The 21,091-nt window shown below is 39.2% G+C and overlaps 1 protein-coding gene across 5 annotated transcripts in view; it reads left to right on the plus strand.

The window, feature by feature from the left end:
* Positions 1 to 21,091, plus strand: part of PAXIP1 (PAX interacting protein 1) — a 59,564-nt gene that overhangs the window by 3,294 nt on the left and 35,179 nt on the right. For 2 of the 5 annotated variants that reach the window (XM_050784886.1, XM_050784887.1), the window contains exons 2-5: positions 1,039 to 1,173; positions 6,736 to 6,779; positions 9,398 to 9,461; positions 17,187 to 17,300. In XM_050784886.1, coding sequence (XP_050640843.1) covers positions 1,039 to 1,173; positions 6,736 to 6,779; positions 9,398 to 9,461; positions 17,187 to 17,300 — 357 coding nt within the window. Of the gene's footprint in view, positions 1 to 1,038; positions 1,174 to 6,735; positions 6,780 to 9,397; positions 9,462 to 11,713; positions 12,679 to 14,343; positions 14,507 to 17,186; positions 17,301 to 21,091 lie in introns of those variants that run through there. The other 3 variants (XM_050784888.1, XM_050784889.1, XM_050784890.1) reach the window with 3 other exon arrangements.

Below are 21,091 nucleotides of genomic sequence, written 5' to 3' on the forward strand. Positions count from 1 at the left end.
TCCTGTCTGTGTAATATGCTGATGACTTTATGTCAGTATGTCAGGGAGATCCACATCTTTTCCTAGCTGCAACTGGATGCGTCTTGCCAGATATTACACATGGCCCCTCAAAAATGGCATGCCCAAACTAAAACATGTCCTTGCGTCCCCCACCTACTGGCCTTCTAATGTGTTCCTCAGTGAGTGGTACTTACCACCATTTCAGTATGGACATTGCTCTCGTGCTTATACCCCTTCCGGACACCAAGGCTTGCCGATTCTCTCACTTCTTCCTCCTTTCTGCCCCTCATGACATCCCTTTAGTGGATGCCTCTTTTACCTGGGTTATTGCACTTGTTTCTTAACGGGCCTCTTGTCTTTAGTCACCAGCCAACCAAACCCAGCCAGCCCACCCAATCCATTCTTTTCACATGGACAGTCATCTTTGTAGGAAATCTGTGCTACTTTTCCTGTGTGAAATCCTTCAGTGGCCCTGCATATACCCCAGAATGAAGCACAGACTTTTTTGTGTGGTGTGTAAGAAAGCCCATTTATGGTCTGCTCTGTATTCACCTGTTCAGTGCCTTCAACACTACTCCCTCTTTCTTGATGTATAGATTTTTGCCTGACACCCAGACGTTCACGAGGGTTCTGCTCACATATCTCCTTTTGCAGAATCTTTCCCTAATTATGGTGAAACTCCACATGCCCCAGCCTTTAAGTTGGAAGCTCAGGAGCGCCATGTGCGTGGCCCCACCGCAGCAGTGATTGTGCTGTCTCCTGGTTTGTCCAGCCCATCTGTCTTGAGGACAGACCATGTCCAGTACTTGACTCACAATAGCCTCCATTAGTTGGTCAGTGAATCAAGATTTGCTGCTTCTGATTGTCACCAGAAGTTTCATTGGCATATTATTCAGAGTAAAAGGCTGTTAATTTTTATGTGGGGAATATGGTGTGTTTTTATTAAAAATTGCTTTATGCCCAATAATTATTTCTGTAATTCAAGAGTGCAGTACAGTATTGCCCATTTTAATTTGTGTGGGTTTTCTTGTTTTTTAGGTTATTCAGCTTCTCAAGGCTGGAAAAGCGAAGGAAGTTTCCTACAATGCACTAGCCTCACACATAATCTCAGAGGATGGGGACAATCCAGAGGTGGGAGAAGCTCGGGAAGTCTTTGACTTACCTGTGGTCAAGGTCAGTAGTAAATAGAATTTGTTTTATATCTTTTCCTCACGTATCTTGCAGGCAGTACCTTGAAGTTTCAATATAGCTCTTTTTAGTATCTTTGCTAAAGTCCTATTTTATTTTTATTTTTTATTTTTTTATTTATTTACTTTTTTGAGCTGGAGTCTTGCTCTGTTGCCCAAGCTGGAGTGCAGTGGTGCAATCTTGGCTCACTGCAACCTCCGCCTCCCGGGTTCAAGTGATTCTCGTGCCTCAGCCTCCCAAGTAGCTGGGATTACAAGTGCCTGCCACCATACCTGGCTAATTTTTGTATTCTTAGTAGAGACAGCGTTTCACCATGTTGGACCAGGCTTGTCTTGAATTCCTAACCTCAGGTGATCCACCTGCCTCAGCCTCCCAAAGTGCTGGGGTTACTGGCATTGCCACCATGCCTGGCCCTGAAGTCCTGTTTTATGTGGAAAGTTGCCAGATAACTGTGGACATCTTTAACATCTGAGTAACTTCATTAGCTTCAGGCCCTTTCAGCTAAACCAAGGTAGAGCATGGTTTCTGTATGTCATAAGTCATCCTAGGTCATCCTTTATGCCTGCTACAGAACTCGTCCCATGTTACCATTGCCTGGAAGTTTTCTGAGCCAAGGAAACCTGTCATGGGAAACAGATCTGATGCCTTGAATCAGATGGGTGTTTGAATTATCATGAGTGTATTTCATTCCAAAAGCAGGCTAAGGCCTGTCAGGAGGTAACTCTTAGGACAGGGTTACTTTCCATCCCCACTTTGGCAAGTTGTCCTCATTTTCAGTTAGCTGAAGGGAGTCCCCCATTAACTATGTTGTTGAACTCTTTTCTGACAAGAGTCACAATGACCTTTAGTCACATTGTCTCCCCAGCGGCCGTCTGGGGTGTGTCTAGCTTGACCTATGGGTGATTTGTCGCAGAAGATGGGGGATTCAGCTGGTGGGAGAATTGTTCAGATTTTGTTTATCCACCTACTGTATTATGTTATAGCTAATAAGTTAGTTGACATCTGTTAAAATGTATGTTTTAAAAATGTGTTACATTTTGTAATTCCAATGCTTCAATTTTATTTCAGATCTTCTCTATTAAGTATTTGTTTTAAAATAGTTCTATACCACTACCATTTTTTCCCTTTTCATGTTATTAAATGCTTTGCCTTAAAAAAAAATCTGTATGAAAGTTACCGTGGCTTAACAATAACAGTGTTAGGAATTAAGAAAGATTGCCAGCCTGGTGCGGTGGGACTCACCGGTAGTCCCAGCTACTTAGGAGGCTGAGGTGGAAGGATTGTTTGAGGCCAGGAGTTCAAGGCTGCCATGCACTGTGATCACACCTGGGAATAGCTACTGTACTCCAGTCTGGGTAACACAGTGAGACACCATCTCTTAAACAAAAAGGAAAAGGGAAAAAAAATAGAAAGATTGCCATTAAGTCAAATTGCGGGGCCAGAGAAGCCGCCTGGCTGCTGGGAAGTGGTGACCTCCCCAGTACCCAGGGTCGGAAACTGCCTTGTAGTTTTACAAACTCGAGTTTCTTTTCTTTTCCTTTCCTTTCCTTGCCTTTCCTTTTTCCTTTCCTTCCCCTTCTCCTTCCCCTTCCCTGATGGTATCTCACTCTGTCACCCAGTCTGGAGTGCCGTGGTACGATCTCTGTTCACTGCTCACTGTTAAAGTGATTCTCGTGACACAGCCTCCTGCGTAGCTGGGATTACTGGCGTGCGACACCATGCCCGGCTAATTTTTGTATTTTTATTAAAGACGGGGTTTCACCATGTTGGCCAGGCTGTTCTTGAACTCCTGACCTTAAGTGATCTGCCTGCCTCAGCCTCCCAAAGTGCTGGGATTACAGGTGTGAGCCACCACGCCTGGCCACAAACTCGAATTTCGGAAATAAATCTGAAAGTGGATCTGTCTCAAGACAAGCTGTTTATAAACCATACTTGAGACTGCTGTAGAAGTCAGAATGACTATGAATTTGTGGTGGTAATGGTCATGTCCACGCACTAATGGGCCCGGTTCAGTGTGGCCCACTCAGGCTCGCCGTGGGTGCAGACTCCTTTGTGGAGACTGAGTATCAGCAGGTTTCCTGGTTCGTTTACCCAATGCCCCTTTGTGTGACTTACCGCAGGGATGAGGTCCTGAGCTGGGGCACCCTCTTCTTTGGAACATGTTTTTGTCCCTGGCTTGCTTCCTTGTACTGCTGTAGGAACAGTATCTGTCCCTTCCTTCCCCTTCCTACAAACTTTCTTTCTCTCAGAAAATAGCCTGGAGCTATTGTCTCATTAAAGTGACTTTGCATATCTTATGCAGATTTTATGTGAAAGGGTAATCTTCCTAACACATCCTTGGGGCCTAGGTGATTGTTGCCAGGCCAACTACCAGAGGTAGTTCTTAAACCTGCCTGACCCCAAACCCCCTCTTTGTAATTAATACTTTGTAGCACGCCCCTCATTATCCAGAAATGAATCGATATGTATTCGATTCATTTAAATACATGTATATATAAACCTTTAAAATATGTATATATAAACTGAAATTTGTTGCCTAAACTGAAATGTGAAGGTGAAATAAAAGGAAAGTAAATAATAAATATATATTTCAATGTGTAAACACTTGGGCATGGCTTTTGCTATATGTAGAGTCACTGCCTGTAGCTGCTGCAATTGCAGAATGATCTCATACCCCACGAGTGGGGTTACCACTGTGAGGTGACATTTCGGAATGGTGATCAATTCCTGTAAAGTTCTGAGCTAAACAAAGCAGTCTTCCTTCATTTTACACAGTATTCATATTCCTGGGAAAGTCAGTATATAAGGCTAAGTAGAAATACCCATTACTTGTACAATTAACAGTTAGCTTCTAGGATTATCATCATTTTGCCAAGGTAGTTTACTGTATTCAAACCCAGCTTTTTCCCCCTCTGGCTATAGTATTTTAAAATGAGTGACAGATGTATTTCATCTGTACCCAGTAGCATTCCAGCCTGCTTGTAATTTGTGGCAGCACCTGTATTGTCCAGGGACTATTGCATTACATTACAAGGTGATAGAGTATTTCAGAGCTGATCCAACAGTTTGCCTTCACTCTAAGATATTTCAAGTAGATCCTGATATTCTTAGTTTGAACCTTATGGGCCTGTCTTATTTTGGATCCTGCTGCTAATAGTTGAGTCCGAATTCATATGACTGAAGGCTGAGACCTGGTTCCCTAGAGGCATATCCGTTGGCCTTTACCTTGATAGGAAGTTTGACAATGCATTTTAAAAATAAGGCATCTTTATACACAGTGGCAGTTTATCTATCATTTACATATTTGAATCTTATAAATGTTTAAAACTTGTTTCTTTGAGCACCAAAACTTTTTAAATTATTTTTTTTAATTGAGATATTTTTCTCAGTGGCCTTTGGGTAGCATTGGAAATGTTAATTTTGCTGACTTGTAGTGGGCTTATTTTATTTAATTTTTTTTTTTGAGACAGAATCTCCCAGGTTGGAGTGCAATGGTGTGATCTCAACTCACTGCAACCTCTGCCTTGGGGTTCAAGCGATTCTCCTCTCTCAGCCTCTCAAGTAGCTGGGATTAGAGGCGCAAGCCACCATGCCTGGCTAATTTTTGTATTTGTAGCAGAGACGGAGTTTCACCATGTTGGCCAGGCTGGTCTCAAACCTCTCACCTCAAGTGATCTGCCCGCCTTGGCCTCCCAAAGTGCTGGGAGATTACAGGCGTGAGCCCCTGCGCCCAACCGGCTTAGTTTTGTATAATGTTCTTTGCCTTTAGGATAAATAGTTGCTTATTACTTTGCTTTTATAGTTTTCCATTTCTGCTTTATACTGTGGCCTACATCCCAATTTTGCATTATTTTATCTAAACTTAACTAAAGTAGGGCCTCAGTGATTCTACTCTGCCTGGATGGGACTCTATGATAGCCAGCAGTCTTTAAACTGGGGCATCCTACCCAAGCTCCCTGGAGGGAGATTTTCAGCATGTGTGCCGCGTGGATGGTTGTAAGGTAATAGATAACATTTCCAGACTGGCCCTTCCTAAAGCTGCCTGAGAACACACCTGTGGTCACAGTGGCCCCTCCCACTTTACATGGAAGAATCAAACCTTCACCCATCCTAATCTTATAGTGCATTGCCTCAGGCTCTGAAAATTCTCGTGGACAGCAGACGGAAGGACAACTAGAAAGACTGGTTTTAGGGACTCTTCCCTCAGTGCTCAGTCACGGCATCATGAGCAGAGAGGGGTTTCTGGGTGTCGCTGTTGAGAGGAGAGCTTGGTCCACATGAAGGTGTTCTGAATTCAGAAGTGTCAAGGCCAATATAGATTCCTGATGCTGGCCCATTTTTTAAAATTTAACTGGAATTTTTCTAGGACTATCAAAAAATGTGAAGATATGTTGGATAAGGCAAATTAAGTGCCTTCTTTCAGATTTCAGATAACTAATCCAATAACTTACTTAAAACCTTTGGTAAATGTCAAATCATCATGAAATAATTATCCCAGGCACAGCGGCCAATCTTTATTTTATTTTATAAAATGTTTAATATTCCTCTTCTCACAGAAAATACGCTTATTTAGAGTTATGCTGAAAAATTGTAGATGTCATCTAAAACATGATAAGGGAGGCGTTTCATTGTCGGAAATTTATTTAAGGCGTACGTGACAAAAATGGCTTGAAGATCATTAGCTTGGAATATGAGTTGCAAGAGAGCAAAGACTTCCTTTCTCTTTTTCATTGTTACATCCCCAGCACCTTGCACCATCTCTGCATAAAATAGATTCTCAATAAATATTTGATGAATGAATTGATGGGTAGGTAATGAGTATATATGTGTGTTTCAGTTGGCTGAAGTTTCTGGAAGTCAGCTGCCTTCCAGAATGTAGTAATGGGGGCATTACTACATTTTTAGATAGTAATTTTGTGAAGTAGAGCTATCAGGATAATGATTTGTGTAATTATAAAAATTAAACATAGAAACAGGATAATTTTTCAAAAATATAAATTACCCAGAAAGGTAGTAATTAATCTGTTTTATAATTAATCTCAGTTTTTAGAATTTATAAAAAAGATTTTCGGGCAGTTAGAAATCATTTTTATGGCTTACAAACATTGTATCTACTTGACTTCACTAAAACAAACAAACACCTCATGAATTTAGACTTGATTGAATTTGGGATTCAAGAAGGGAGCATATGAGGGGCTGACTGTGCCCTGGATGAGGCGGCAGCGGTGGTGAGGCAGGATGGGTGGCAGTTCCCCTGTCCTAATCGTGGGGTCAGCAGTAATAAGTGTGTAAACCTGGAACTTAAATGTTTATACATAATTTTTAAAAAAATATGGTAGTGCTTCATTCTATAATTGGATTTTTCATCTTGGGTATTAGTAACTAATCTTTGACTATAATATTTCTATTTGAATATTCATACTTGTAATCTGGATGTTTTAAAATAGGTTATAACAGACTTTTAATTTCTAAGAACAACACTAGTAAAATAGTATCATGCCACTTGTAAATTGAGAATACTTTTTGATTTAATCTTTTCTTTTTCAGCCTTCTTGGGTGATTCTGTCCGTTCAGTGTGGAGCTCTTCTGCCGTATCCTTTTTTTTTAGTGGGGGAGGAGGGAAAGGGTAACTCTGGGTTTAAGACTGAAAGAAATGATAGTTAACGGAGTGAAAAGTGGATTCATTCGTTAGGACAGATTGTTTTGTCTACATCTTATATTCCTACTATTTTCCATCCTGTTTCAAATTTTGTATACCTGATCCTTGTCATTACTCATGTTAAAAGGGGGCTTAGCTGTGACAAGTAGCTCTAGGCCAGGAGCTGGAGGCAGGAGCTCCGGTTCTCTTCAGCTTTTGGGGTGCTAGCTAGATGAGGAATATTTCTAAAATTCTAAGTCTTATTTGAATTGTTTGAAGAGTAAATTGGGGGAGAGAAATGAGAAGAAAATTTATAACATGCATTGTTAATCCTTGTAATTGCATTGGGTAGAAGGATTATTGATTCAGTGCACATGTGCTGTGGGTTGAGTATTGAATAATAGAGTGGTGAAGAAGACCATTTCTGTCCTCAGGGAGCTTCTTTGCTTGCATTGTTCGTTCATGGAGCATTAATGGAAGTGCCCCTGCCCTGGCACTGTGTCAGGAGCCAGAAATGATGCATTCTATAGGCCTCCTGTTTATTCTCCTAGGCCTGGTGGCTCCCTTTTCATCCTAAAAGGATGATGCTTCATGGGACTGTTATTTCAAGTGTAACTTGCTTGTGGAAATCATTTCTTTTGCAAGTACCTGATACCATACAGTTGCTAAAATTTTAGACCTGGCAAGAGATTATGTCATGTGCTCTATTTTATCTTGCAGCTATGTCAGGCAGTTCCCTTGAATGCACTTATTACCCATTGAGTCAATGCAGATGGAAGGAAACTTATCATGAAATATTTATAGAGAAATAGAGAAAACATTCCTCTACAAGCAGTTCGTCTTGGAGGATGTGTAGAACTTTAGCAACTCCAACTCAGAAGTTCTAATATTTTCTTGTACGTAGCCTAAAGAGTTGGAGGAAATTAGTTCCTGTTTTTATTTTGTTGTTATTTATTACTTTTATAAGAAGTGAAAAAGACTGGGAATAGAGCTAAGAGGCTGGTTTTGCTGTTCTACGTCATTTATTCTCTATACAAGACTCCTTAAGAAGCTGAGTTATTTTTTTTCCTTTTTTTTTTTTTTTTGAGACAATCTTACTCTGTCACCCAGGCTGGAGTCCTGTGGCATGGCCTCGGCTCACTGTAACCTCTGCCTCCTGGGTTCAAGCAATTCTCCTGCCTCAGCCTCCTGAGTAACTACAGGCATACAGGGACTACAGGCATACGCCACCATGCCCAGCTAGTTTTTGTATTTTTAGTAGAGATGGGGTTTCACCATGTTGGCCAGGATGATCTCAATCTCTAGACCTTGTGGTCCGCCCACCTTGGCCGCCCAAAGTGCTGGGATTACAGGCGTAAGCCATTGCACCCGGCCACTGGGATCTTCTTTGAGCTCTTACTTGCCCATCCATAAGAACAAAAGATTGTACCACTGTGCTGCAGCCTGGGCGACAAAAGCAAGACTCCATCTCAAAAACAAACAAGGGAGCCCGGGAGACTCACTGGTAGACAGTGTGCTCTGAGATTTGCCTTTGTTAATATTTCCCCAAGTCTTTGGAAGTAGAAAATCCATGAGCTTAGTTAGGTTGGAAGATGGAAACAGATCTTGGGTAATGGGGCTGAAGATATCATTGCAATCTACAGAGTTTTTTTTACAGCCAGGGAAGTCTCAAATGTTTATAAGATTCATCTGTATAACTGTATAGGAGACTTCAAATTTGGAATAGAATTTTTAAACTGATATTTTTCTTGATTCACCTATCTCAATCAGTATATTTTTCTCCTTTAGGGAAAGAGAAGCAATACTTTAACCCATTTTGAATTCTGCACACTCCAGATTATTCAAAAAAAGTCATTGCTTGCTCTGAATAGCCTGTGAATTACAGGCATGTAGAGATCATGACTGCTTTGTGTCTTGTTAAATTTGCAGTGTGTGATGTGTAGTAAGTGCTTATTAATCATTTTGAATAAATTTTCAAGATCAGCTTTAGAAATAGGAAGGATTTTTGGAATCATATATTCCAACTTTTGTTTCAAAAAAGGGGAAATTGAAGCTCACAGTTGTCTTGCCTAAGTTCACAAAGTTAGCGGAGATAATAAAACTAGAGCTCAGTCAAGCCCTTATGAAGGATTCTTCCTACTGTGCAACAGAAGCAGTCACAACGTTTCGTTCTAAAAGAAGCAAGACATTTTAATTTTGCTTTTAAAATAACTGCTATGCCATTCGTGTGTGTGTGTGTGTATATGCATGTGTGTGTTTATATGTGTGTATATAGTTAGCTACCTATCAGAGATCAAAGGGCTTCCCCCTGTGAGTGTATTTTGCCCATTTGATTTATGATATAAGTGGAGAGATTGGATTTCAAAATGTACTTTACGGAAAAGCACTCAGTTCTTTCTGTGCCACCCACTGCTCTCTATTCCACTCTGCCCTGTGCTCTTCTTTGTCTATCTTAAGTCTGTCTCTTTCTTAAATGGACTGAGTGGGGACGGAGTGGGTGGGTAATGTCTGTTAGTGAAGTACAGGTTGCACTAATCTTATTTCATTGTAATCTTAATAACTATAAAACAGAGTAAATGGTTTTTCTCCAGAATCATGTCAGATTTTTTTTGGAATCACTGCCTGCCTTTCTCAGGTAAGCATGGTTACAGTTAGTCTTGAGTTATTTATATGTGACACTTCTGAGTTTTTGTATGATTGGATTTATGACCTGTTAACCAGTTTTAGAGAAGCTGTTTCCTAAACTGACTGTATATTTAATATGAACTCATGACACTTAAAATTATTTAAATATTTGTGCTTGCTTTTAAGATACAAAGTTTTTAATGAGTGAAAATGGTCTTTATAATTAAGAAAAACAAAGATTTAAAACTTGAATATGAAAAAATATTAAAAATGAAATTAAAAGATGACAAGGAAAATTCAGTTAGAAATACAGGCAAAGAATTTTCTTAATAAATAAAGGGATCATACAGATCAATAAGAATAAAAAAGACCTTAGCAGATAAGGCAGAGAAATGAATTTAGAATCTATAAAGAGGAATTACTAATAATAAGTGTAACAAAACATTTGATGCACTTTATACTTTATAATCAAAGACATAAACATTTTAATAGCAATGAGATAAGCGTTTTTGCTCATCGAATTTGTAACAGTGTGTTCAGTGTTGGTGGAGATGCTGAGGACAGACTCCTGCTTCCTGCTGCCAGGAATGGGAGTCAGCACAGCAGCTTCCTAGGAAAGGGGAGCAGTGTTGAGCCTTAAAATACTCATTTTGTTTTCACCTGCATTTCTTTTGTGTTCAGAAACTTATCCCAAGTTGGCCGGGCGTGGTTGCTCACGCCTATAATCCCAGCACTTTGGGAGGTGGAGGCGGGTGAATCACCTGAGGTCTGGGGTTTGAAACCAGCCTGGCCAACGTGGTGAAATGCCGTCTGTACTAAAAATACAAAATTAGCTGGGTGTGGTGGCGCACACCTGTAGTCCCAGCTACTTGGGAGACTGAGGCAGGAGAATTACTTGAACCTGGGAGGCGGAGATTGTGGTGAGCCGAGATTGCGCCATTGCACTCCAGCCTGGGTAACAAGAGCAAAACTCCATCTCAAAAAAAAAAAGAAAAAGAAAAAGAAACTTATCCCAAGTTGATAGAAGGAAGGACAGAAGGTGCTCACATTTATTGATAAACATTATTTATAAGATGGTAAAATTGGAAACAATCAGATCATCCACTATTTGGGAATGTTTAAGAAACCTATTGTATATGCTTACACAGTAGTCTAGCTGCTTAGCCATTTTTGAATTCTGTTTTATGAAAACATATAAAGACATGGGAAACGTTTTAAATGACAAAAGCAGGCCATAGCCTAGGTATGTACAGTATTACACCAACCAAATATATGAGAGCTATCTGAAATGAGGAACCAAAATGTTAACAGTGGTTAGTTCTGGGTATCTGAATATTTAATTTTTTTTATTGTATTTTGTTTTTCTAACTCCCAGCTAAGAAAAATCTCAAATCGTAATAAAAACTATTTGAAAAACATCTAATTGTTATTGTTTAAAGTCGTTTTACAAATTACGTGGAGTAATTTGTTTAAAATTAGTGGTCCTTAGGAAGGTAAAAGTGCTCTGTAGGATGTCCCATCTCATTTGACCTGACAGTCCTCATCCCAGGCTGTCATTTTGGTGCTCATATGTGATACTTTTGAGAAAGTGTTTAGTCATCTTTCTCTATGCACACCTTTGAGAAAGGGGCACATTCAAGTTATTAGGTGAGATGGAAAGAAATTTGGTTATAATCTTGTTTTTCCTTTTGCCTTTGTGATAGAGGATTATGGAGCTGGGTAGTATTTGGTTTAGCATTGTTAGGTTGTTGGCCAGACTCAACAGTTAATACAAAGAATATCACCTGTCTGAACTTGATCCCTCCTCTGTCCAAGTAATAAGTAAATTTATCTGTGGTTACTGTGTTTTTGTTTGTGTCTCTTATATTCTGGAAGTTCTCTAAAATCCTGTTTTTGTTTTTGTGACATTAATTTGATGGAGATCCTTCAAGTAGCAAAGTTGGCTTATTTTTTTTCTCTTTAACAGGAATTTTGTTGGTATTTATATTTTGCAATGTTTTTTCATATCTGTTATAAGTGTATGTTTACATGAATGATCTTTAAAGTTGGCTAAAATGAGCAAAAAAATGCTGGGTGCTATGGTTACATGTAATTTTTATTGTTTTCCTCTACTTCTCTGTATGTTCCAAATTTACAATCAACGTATCAGAAAAGTTTTAAAAATGAAAACATTACTACTTATGTATAAACACAATGTACTTTGGCTAAAATGTGAATTTTTCATTTAATTTTATTTGCATCGGTTGGATTTCTGGGTTTCAGAGACTCAGAGCCGACTATCCAGAAATGATTCCAATTGAATGAGAAAGGGAGAGAGGACGAAGGGCCACGCTGAGTTTGGGACAGGGACAGAGAGTCCTGTGGGCATTTTTCAGAGATGAAGGTCACAGTGACATGGGATTTTGAAGACTTGATTTGGTGAAATAAATAAGAAAATCAAAAGTATGTGAGTATAAGATGATTATAGGGTTTCAAATGAGGTAATTAGATATTGTTAAATATTAACTATGAGTTTAGCACCAGAGAATATTATTAGTCTTCCAAAGAACTAATAGTTATGTTTATCAGAGTTTATATTTGTAATAGATTGTTATATAATACATGTAATAAATTAGGTATAGTATAGACATACATACAGGATACATATATGACCACTCGGGGGGCACAGGTATGACTGTATGAGCTTAGGAAGGATGGCATCAGTCTGGATTGCGAGACGAGGGAGGCCTTGATAGAGAGGATGTAAGGTTTGAGTGGCCCTGAAGGAATGGACAGAATTGGAGGAAATGGGCAGGGAGGAGGGCATTCTGCGTAGAGCAAGGTGGAAGGAGAAGTCAGGAGTACACAGACGCTAGGTAAGAGGAGACTGGCGTCAGCCAAGCGTGTGCATTTGCACGTAGAAGAAAAAATGGTCAGGCAGGTAGATGGATAGAGACGATGGGAAAACAAGGTATAGGAGTTTGAACTGGCTAAAGTAGGTAGCAGGATGCTTCATCACCCTTTTTTCCTCGTTATTTGATTTTGGGTTACAAATACTTACCTCAGAAAATTTGGGAGACAAAAAGCAAACAAAATGAGAATCACTTGTGATCATTGCAGGTAAAACTGGTCCAGGAGCTCTGAGCATGACTTGCAGGGCAGGACAGAGGCTGGAGTTTTGACAAATGGAGATTGGATTCAGGGTAGCAGATACAACATGGGACTTAGCAACAGATGGGACTCAGCAGGTATTGGGGTCGTGGGATGCTGTGGTGCAAAGAGTGAGAAGCCAACCCTCACTGTATACCTCCCTGCGCCAGATCCCATGGTGGATGCCAAAGATTATGTCATTGTTTCAGTTGGGGAGCACCAGCAGAGTGGCAGCATCGCTGATGGAGCTGGGAAATAGGGAGGATCCTGATTGGCGAAGGGAGATGGCAACACTGGTTTGAAACACACTTTGGGCTGTTGATAAGATTTGGAAGTGTAGGAACTTGGAGATCCTGTGGCATGAAGGAAATTCCCACAGAGCATGATAGAGAGAGGAACAGATAACCGGGAGTAGAGCCTTGGATAGCACGCATTGGTAGAGAGATTTGGGGAGAAAAAAAAAAGAAGGAGCTTGAAAACAGATGATACTGGAGGAGTAGGATATTATTTTTAGAAGCCAAGATAAAGTCAGATTTAATCATTTTTATTTTCATTGCTGGGAAGTAACAACAACCCAGGTAAAGATTTAGAGCATAAATTGATAGAAGATAATTGTACATAGGTGTGTGTGTACATAGGTCCTATTCTGTGACCCAGGAAGCGGAGGAAAAGGATGATAGAAAGTGATACAGGAGTATCAGCTGGCTCAGTGAGCATCACACAGGCTGAGGGGTCTAAGTACATCTTGGGTTCTCAAGTGAGAAGTCACCAGTGTAGTCCCTGTGGGAACAGGAGGATGGATATCCGTAAAGAAACAACTGGGTGAGCAAACTGCTCAGAGAACATGAATATCTTGATTCTTTGCAGTGGAATAGTGTCATTCGATTGTGTGGTCTGGGAAGGGGCTCTGCTGGTGACAAACTGGGCAGAGGCCCTGCTCACCCACTGTCAGATGAAAAGTCGAATTTTACCTTGGTGCTAAACTTACCAAGGGGAGTGGCTGGGTCAATGGTGGCCAAAAGTTTAATTAGTTAGCAAGATCTTTGACAGTATTTTATATCCTTTTAGCAAATTCAGTGGATAAGAAAAATTAGAATCCAGAATTAGTGTGATCTTTGTGGGCCACTTGCTTTACTTCCTGCAGTTCATCACTTAACATGAGGAACTGGAATCCCCAGTGTGTCATGGGGTAAAATAAAAACATTTCTTTTAAGTTGAGAAAGATTGTTCAAATAGGGATGGGGAAGACTTTAATAGTCACTTCTATGAAGAAACCCTGGAAATTGTAGTTTAAGAAAAGTGCATTGGGAGCACTAATATTTTGTGGTTGCTAAAAAATGTTATTTTGGTTTTAAGATATATTAACAAACATATGTACAGTGTGCAGCTAAGGGACTTTGATCCAACAAATCCTTGATGGGTACTTCCTTTGTGACAGGAGCAATGCAAAGGGGTACAAATTAATTAAGATGCGATTTCTCTCTCAGTAAACATACCGTCTGTGAGGGTCAGACCTTGGGCAAATACGGTATGTTGCAACGTATGCAAAAATGAAAGTGGGCCCCGGGTACAGAAAGAGGAGGGAGTGCTCACAGTGGTTAGTCCTCACTGATTGGAGACTGTCAGAGGGATCTGCACCTTTTCTGCACACTGGAACACCCATGCGCACACACGCTCACATGCACATGCCAGGCAGGACCCCAGCTTTACAAAAGGACTGTTTCTTGGTGGTTCTCAGTGACCTTCTGTCTTTTCCCCGTCAGGGTGTTGATACAAGCTGGAGCTCTTTGTTGGAGTCTTCCAGAGCTCTCCCAGGGAGAGGTAGGGAAGGGAGCTTGTCCAGCAGAAGTTGGGAAGCACAGAGATCATCTGCCTTCTTCTGACCCGGTATTGATGCAGGCTGAGGCCTCTGTTGTAATGTGCTGGGTAGGTTTTGGGGAATAGGTCAAGAGTGTAATGGAGAGCCTGGCCAGGTCATGATTTAAATCTAGAAGCCTAAAAAGTCCGTTCCATTCTGTATCTCAACAACAGTATTTCTTGACTGCCTACCCATGTGCCTTGCACTGTTCTAGGTACTGTGAAAGATCTCAGAGGAGTTGAGGACATCATGTAAGACTCTTTAATAAGGAGTGTTAGAGTTCATAATCAAGACTGGACAAGGAGAAAATCCTGTAAGCTAGAATCAAGGAGTGTCTTATTGGGGGTGGTGAGGCCTGAAGAAGGAAAAGGGAGAGTGTTCCTGATTGGTTTAAACAAAAGCTTTTATTCCTGGGGGGCACAGACTTGAAATTCTAGTCCTCTGCTCCTGGTTGCTTTGGAGTATAGTTGGGAGGACAGATAAGCAAGCAGATAGTTGTAGAGTGTGAGAAGTATTTAGATTTCTGTCCAGCTTGCTGTGGAAGTACAGTGGTAATGCCACCTGAGCCGAGTCTTACAGGAGGAGGTCGGAGGGTGGGCACGGCGGGGCACAGGAAAGCGGAACGTGTGAGGACGGCAGGTGCACGCGGGGGCAGGGCTCATGGGCAGGAGGAGGTGGTTAGGAGCCAGCCGGACAGGAAGGGCCTGGACACCACAGGGGAGCCTTTGGATTTTAGCCTTACAGCACTGAGGAGACATTATTAGCCAACATGATAACATTGGTATTTTGGAAAGATGGTTTTTTAAAAAGAAAAGCACTTTTCCCCAATTATAAAATTAATGCTTTTGAAAATTTGGAAAATACAGAAAAGTATAAAAATGAAAATAAAAATGTCCCCATAATCCTGTCACTAAGTAACTATTGTTAACATTTTGGTGTGGAAAGAGCATTCTTAATTATGCTGATGGAGATTCATTAAATGAACTGGTATGGATGTTCAAAGTCGTTTAATCCAAACGTACATCAGTGAAGAATCTGGGTCATGGAAGTTTTCCAAGTTGACATAAGCGAGTTATTGGAGGCATCGTATTAATTCCAGGTCTCCTCCATTCCTCCCTAGCTGATGTTCTTTCCACAGCAATCTACTGCACCCTGTTGAGGTCTACGCCTGTGACACAGGCCAAATAGGGTATAGGACTAGATTTACTGCAGTCAGTAAAATAAAATAATACTTAACTGAACATATAGGCAAATCTTGGTAATAAAGGCATATCTAGATTGTTTTTAATTTCATTTTTAATAAAGATTATATAATGACTCCTTGGATTAATCTGTATTATCATATAAGTAAATCTCAACTCTCCAAATGCTGTAGGATATAAATGTTTTTGTGAAAGCCTCTAATAAAAATAACCTGGTCCAGTCTTCTGAAATGTGATATTGACTTACTAAATTAACAAGATAAAAAATAATGATTTGAAAAGTGATTTTTAGAAAGCTAACATGTTCTTGTTACTAGTTATAGAGTAGTGTGTAATACAAAATAATTTCTAGAAATGTTTGTAAAATTGATGAGAGTAGATGAAGAATGCTAGATTATTTGCAAGCTGCATACTGGCAGTTAAAAAGAGATTAACACGCTATTATCAGTACTTTTAAAACATTAACTTGAGACAAAGTTCAGGATTCTTCAACAACTATAATCCTCAACTTACAATAAATTTACCCAGAAAAAATTTACTTGGTTAAATGATTATCTTAGAATTAATGCTTATATTTTTATTTTTCTTAAATGTTCTTTTGCTTTTCAGACTCTAAAATTTCATTTTTTTAGAAATTGTTTTTGACTTTCCCAGCAGTAACTGCCCTTAGAGAAGCACTACAGAACAGTGGAAAGTCCAGTTTGGAGTTAGACCTGGGTGTAGACAGACCTGGGTTTTAAAAGCCAGCTTTTCCATTATTAGGTGTAATTTAGTGTGTTTCCTTATCTTTAAAATGGGGCGAATGATTCCTGTTTCACATGGCGGTTGGAAGGGTTAGCTGTATAGATAAAGCACTTGGCACAGTTCCTGGCACATAGTAGGCAGGCAATAAATGGTAGCTGTTTCTATTGTTACAGTGAAAGCCTGTTTGACCGCATAAGCCATTGTATCTGGAGTCGTTACTTCATCACTGAGCAAGCATAAGAATTATTCCTTTTATGCTTGCCTTCTTTCTTTCCTTTGTTAAGTAATATTTACATTTTCCCCTGAACTTATAAGCCACCATATTTTTATCTTTATTTTTATTTTATTCATTTCATAATTAGTATTTGTTATCCATTAGCATAAAGGCATTCCTAAAATACGATTTTGATATTGCTGTTGTATTTAAACATTTTCAAAAGTGACACAAATGGAAGCTGGAATGGTGTACTAGTTCTTCCTGCTTTTTTTCCCCTGACTGTTTTTGTTATAGACTGAAATAATCCTCCATTCCGCTTTTTGGAATGTGGATATAAATATTTTTAAATTCATTTGGTGACAAGGCAAAAATAAGTAATTATATATGTAAAACTATTATGATAGGAGTGAAATTTTTGTTATAATAAGCAGATAGCTAAGAGCTTCTCTATTTTTTCTACAGATATTCTTAGGTTAATTTTATTAAGGGAGAAACAGAATTGTTGCAGTATATTACTAAAGTGAAAATATAGCCATGCACAGATTGAAATGTATGGTAAAAGCCTTCTTTCTAACTTCCCATCAGGTGTCATCTGAAGACAGAAGTGCCCTGTGGGCTTTGGTTACGTTCTATGGGGGGGACTGCCAGCTGACCCTCAATAAGAAATGCACGCATTTGATTGTTCCAGAGCCAAAGGGGGTAAGCATTTCTTGTGCCGCCTTCTTTTTGTATGTCATTTAAGAATTTCTAGTAATCACATGTCTTTTTTCAGCTTCTTTTAAATTAATTATTATATTTCATTTACAAAAGCTGATTATATTGGTTTATATTATTTATATCCAGCTTCATTCCACAAAAGATGTCAGACGATTGTAAATTGTAAGCCAAATATAACTTCTAAATACTATGAAATTTGGCTTCATTTTATGTGGAAAATAGGAAAATGTTATTAATCTGAAGAATTTCCTTTCAAATCCAGTAAAACTTTGGTTCATTTTTATTTGTTTAAAAAAATGTATTTTTAGTTCCCTTCACCATTTTTTTTTTTTAAACCTCATACCAGGTATAATTATAAGCATGCGTTTAGTGAAATTTTTGATATATTTTCTTCTTCATAATCTGGAATATATGAAAATGACTTTTGTCTTGATAAGCATGGGGCTCTCATCCTTGAGCAGTGGTGTGGCTGTACGGATTTTGTTTCCACAAGTAGAGTTCCTGGATCAGCAGCATCTGCCCTCCTTGGGTACTTGTTAGAAATGCAGTCTGTTGGCCAGGCGCAGTGGCTCACGCCTGTAATCCCAGCACTTTGGGATGCCAAGGTGGATGGATCAGTTGAGGTCAGGAGTTCGAGACCAGCCTAACCAACATGAAGAAACCCCCTCTCTACTAAAAATACAAAAATTAGCCAGGCATGGTGGCCTGTGCTTGTAATCCCAGCTACTCAGGAGGCTGAGACAAGAGAATCGCTTGAACCCAGGAGGTGGAAGTTGCAGTGAGCCAAGATCACACCACTGCACTCCAGTCCGGGTGACCGAGTGAGACTCTGTCTCAAAAAACAAAAAGAAATGAAGTCTGTCCAGCGTCTTCCCAGACCTAATCAAATGAGCCGAACAGTCGGTGTGATCAGGTCCTCTGGCGGGTGGCTCTGATGCATACTGACGTTTCAGAGCCACTGTTCTATAGAAAGCATCATATGAAATGTATGATGTGACTCCTCAAATTTAAGTAAAAAACATATTTCCCATGACAATTTAAGTGATAAACAGTATGCTTTGGTTAAAATAGTGGGTTCTTTTTACATTAATGTTGATTTATAGCAAAAATTTATTTGATTTTTACATAGCTAATTTGAAGGGGAGATGAAACCTTTAACTTTTTTAACTGAGTTGGGATTATAATTTAAGAGGCACTATGTGAACAGAGTGGGTTTGTCAAAGCTGTTTTGAATTGTGATTTAACGTTTTAATTCTAGTGCCTTAATTTAGGGTTTTTCCCGCTTCCAAAATATTTTGATGATAAATCCTTAGTAACTCTTTGGGCTTTAGGTATAGTATGTATTTTAAAGTATTTATTGACTTTAGACTAATTTGTACGTGTATAGCTAAAAATGGAATCTTTTAAAATTTTTATTTGGAAGGAAAAACAAATCTAAGTCCTAAGGTCTATATATAAATACTTTAATTGAGCTTTATTTATCCCAACAAAGAGGCACTTAAAAGAAATCATTTTCCTTGGCTAAAACATGCTTGTGAATAAGACAACAAATATGCTACTATAATTATATTTAGATAAAGCAAATACTCCATGTATTTTAAAAGTTGATACTAAACATGATATTATGTATAATGTATTATGCATATATAGAGAGATTATCTTATCTAAGTCAATAGTGGAATTGTAATATTGTCTTACGTAATGTATTTGTTCTTCATTCTTGATTTCATTTATGGACTGGAAAAGATAAGTCTTTTTTTGCTTTTCCAATTTTAATTTCGCAGTTTTACATGAACTAATTCAACATAGGTAAAAATGAACTGCTATTTTAATGCTTACTGTGTTTCTTCTGCAACAGTAAATATTTGTTAAAAGCAGATTTTGTGTTTGCCAGTAATAAAAATAACACTAACACGCAGCCATGAGTGAGCACTTACTAGTTGCCAGTACCGTGCTGCTTGCGGCGTGCAGTGAAGGAAGTCCTGCTGTCCCCTTGGGGAAACTGAAACACAGACACCCACCATTTCTTTCTCTAACCCCGTTCTGTACACATTACTGTTCCTAAGTAATTTTTTTTTTCTTGAGACAGAGCCTCACTCTGTCGCCCAGGCTGGGGTGCACTGGTGCGATCTCAACTCACTGCATCCTCCATCTCCCAGGTTCACACAATTCTCCTGCCTCAGCTTCCCAAGTAGCTGGGATTACAGGCACGTGCCACCACACCTGACCAATTTTTGTATTTTTAGTAGAGACCAAATTTTGGCCAGTCTGGTCTTGAACTCCTGACCTCAAGTGATCTGCCCACCTCGACCTCTCAAATTGCTGGGATTACAGGCATGAGCACTGCGCTCAGCCCTTAATTTTTAAGAAGTCATAATGCCCACATGTAAAGAAAGAGAAAGAGGGCAATTAATAATGAAAAACAACCAGAATTTTTAATGCTCAAGCATAACTACCCTAGAAGACAATGAAGTAGTAAGATATTACATGGGCCAGAAGTGGTGGCTCATGCCTATAAATCCCAGCACTTTGGGAGGCCAAGGTGGGAGGTCTCTTGAGCCCAGAAGTTTGAGATCAACCTGGGCAACAAAGTGAGACCCCATCTTTACAAAAAATAAAAAATTAGCTGGACGTGGTGACTCACACCTATGGTCCTAGCTACTTGGGAAGCTGGGGATGGAAGGATTGCTTGAGCCTGGGAGGTTGAGGCTGCAGTGAGCCGTGATTGCATCATTGCACTCCAGCCTGGGCAACAGAGTGAGACCCTGCTTCAAAAAAAAAAAAAAAAAAAAGATATTTGTAAATGTGTAACTTACATATATGAGCATATATTTTTATGTATTACAGTCATGAATATGGCAGCTGCAAAAAAAGATTAATCTTGTATATCTGTTGTAATGATGACATAAAGGGTATAAGTGATCATTGCCCTTAGTGACATTTTCCAGTGAAATTTGATTAAAAAAAAAACTGACCAACTTGTAGTAAATTTTGAATAAGCTAGAAATAATTCCTTTGATTTTTTTTTTTTTTTTTTTGAAAATTAAGTACATACCTCCATACATTTTTAAATATGACTGATGGTACATTACCAGAATGTTTGCAGGATAATTCCTCGACTATGCAGCATTGTCTTGATCATTCTAGGACTTAGCATTGCCTCAACCATTTCCTTCCAGCCAGCTTTTGTGACAAATAACATGGGCTCTCACAAATTTCCAAAACTTCAGGGAGTGGTAACAGCTCTTCTTTAGTGTCAGACTTACTTTCAACCAAGATCACAGGATCAGAAAGTGACAGTTGGACTACGTGTTCATGTCTGTCTGTTGTCTTTAAGGCAATAGTGTTTCATTCCTATTGGATCCTGGTAGGCCATGTACCCTTCTATGGCGTGGTGTTCCCTGCCTCACCTCACCTCTTCCCTGGTTCTTTCTAACTCACCCCTTGAAGGCTGAGAAGCACCAGTCTATAAAATGAACTGAAGGAGCCATATAATCTGGCATAGTCTGTTTATAAAACCAAAATGGTTTTAAGTTAATGTTAATTATAATTAGCCATTATGTTCTTGATTCATGATTATGTTATGTTTGTGGCTTATGTAACTCAATAACTACAAATATTTGAAAAATTAAATCCCTTTAAAAAGACTGAATTTTTATCATTCCTTTAAATTATTGTATTTTATAATCTATTCAGATATAAATTTGTAAACCTAATAGTGGTGAATTTAAATAGTTTCTTTTAATTTATAAGTTTTATGAGTGCTAGAGAAC

The sequence above is a fragment of the Macaca thibetana genome, chromosome 3 (genome assembly GCF_024542745.1).
Source record: "Macaca thibetana thibetana isolate TM-01 chromosome 3, ASM2454274v1, whole genome shotgun sequence".
NCBI lineage: Eukaryota > Metazoa > Chordata > Mammalia > Primates > Cercopithecidae > Macaca > Macaca thibetana.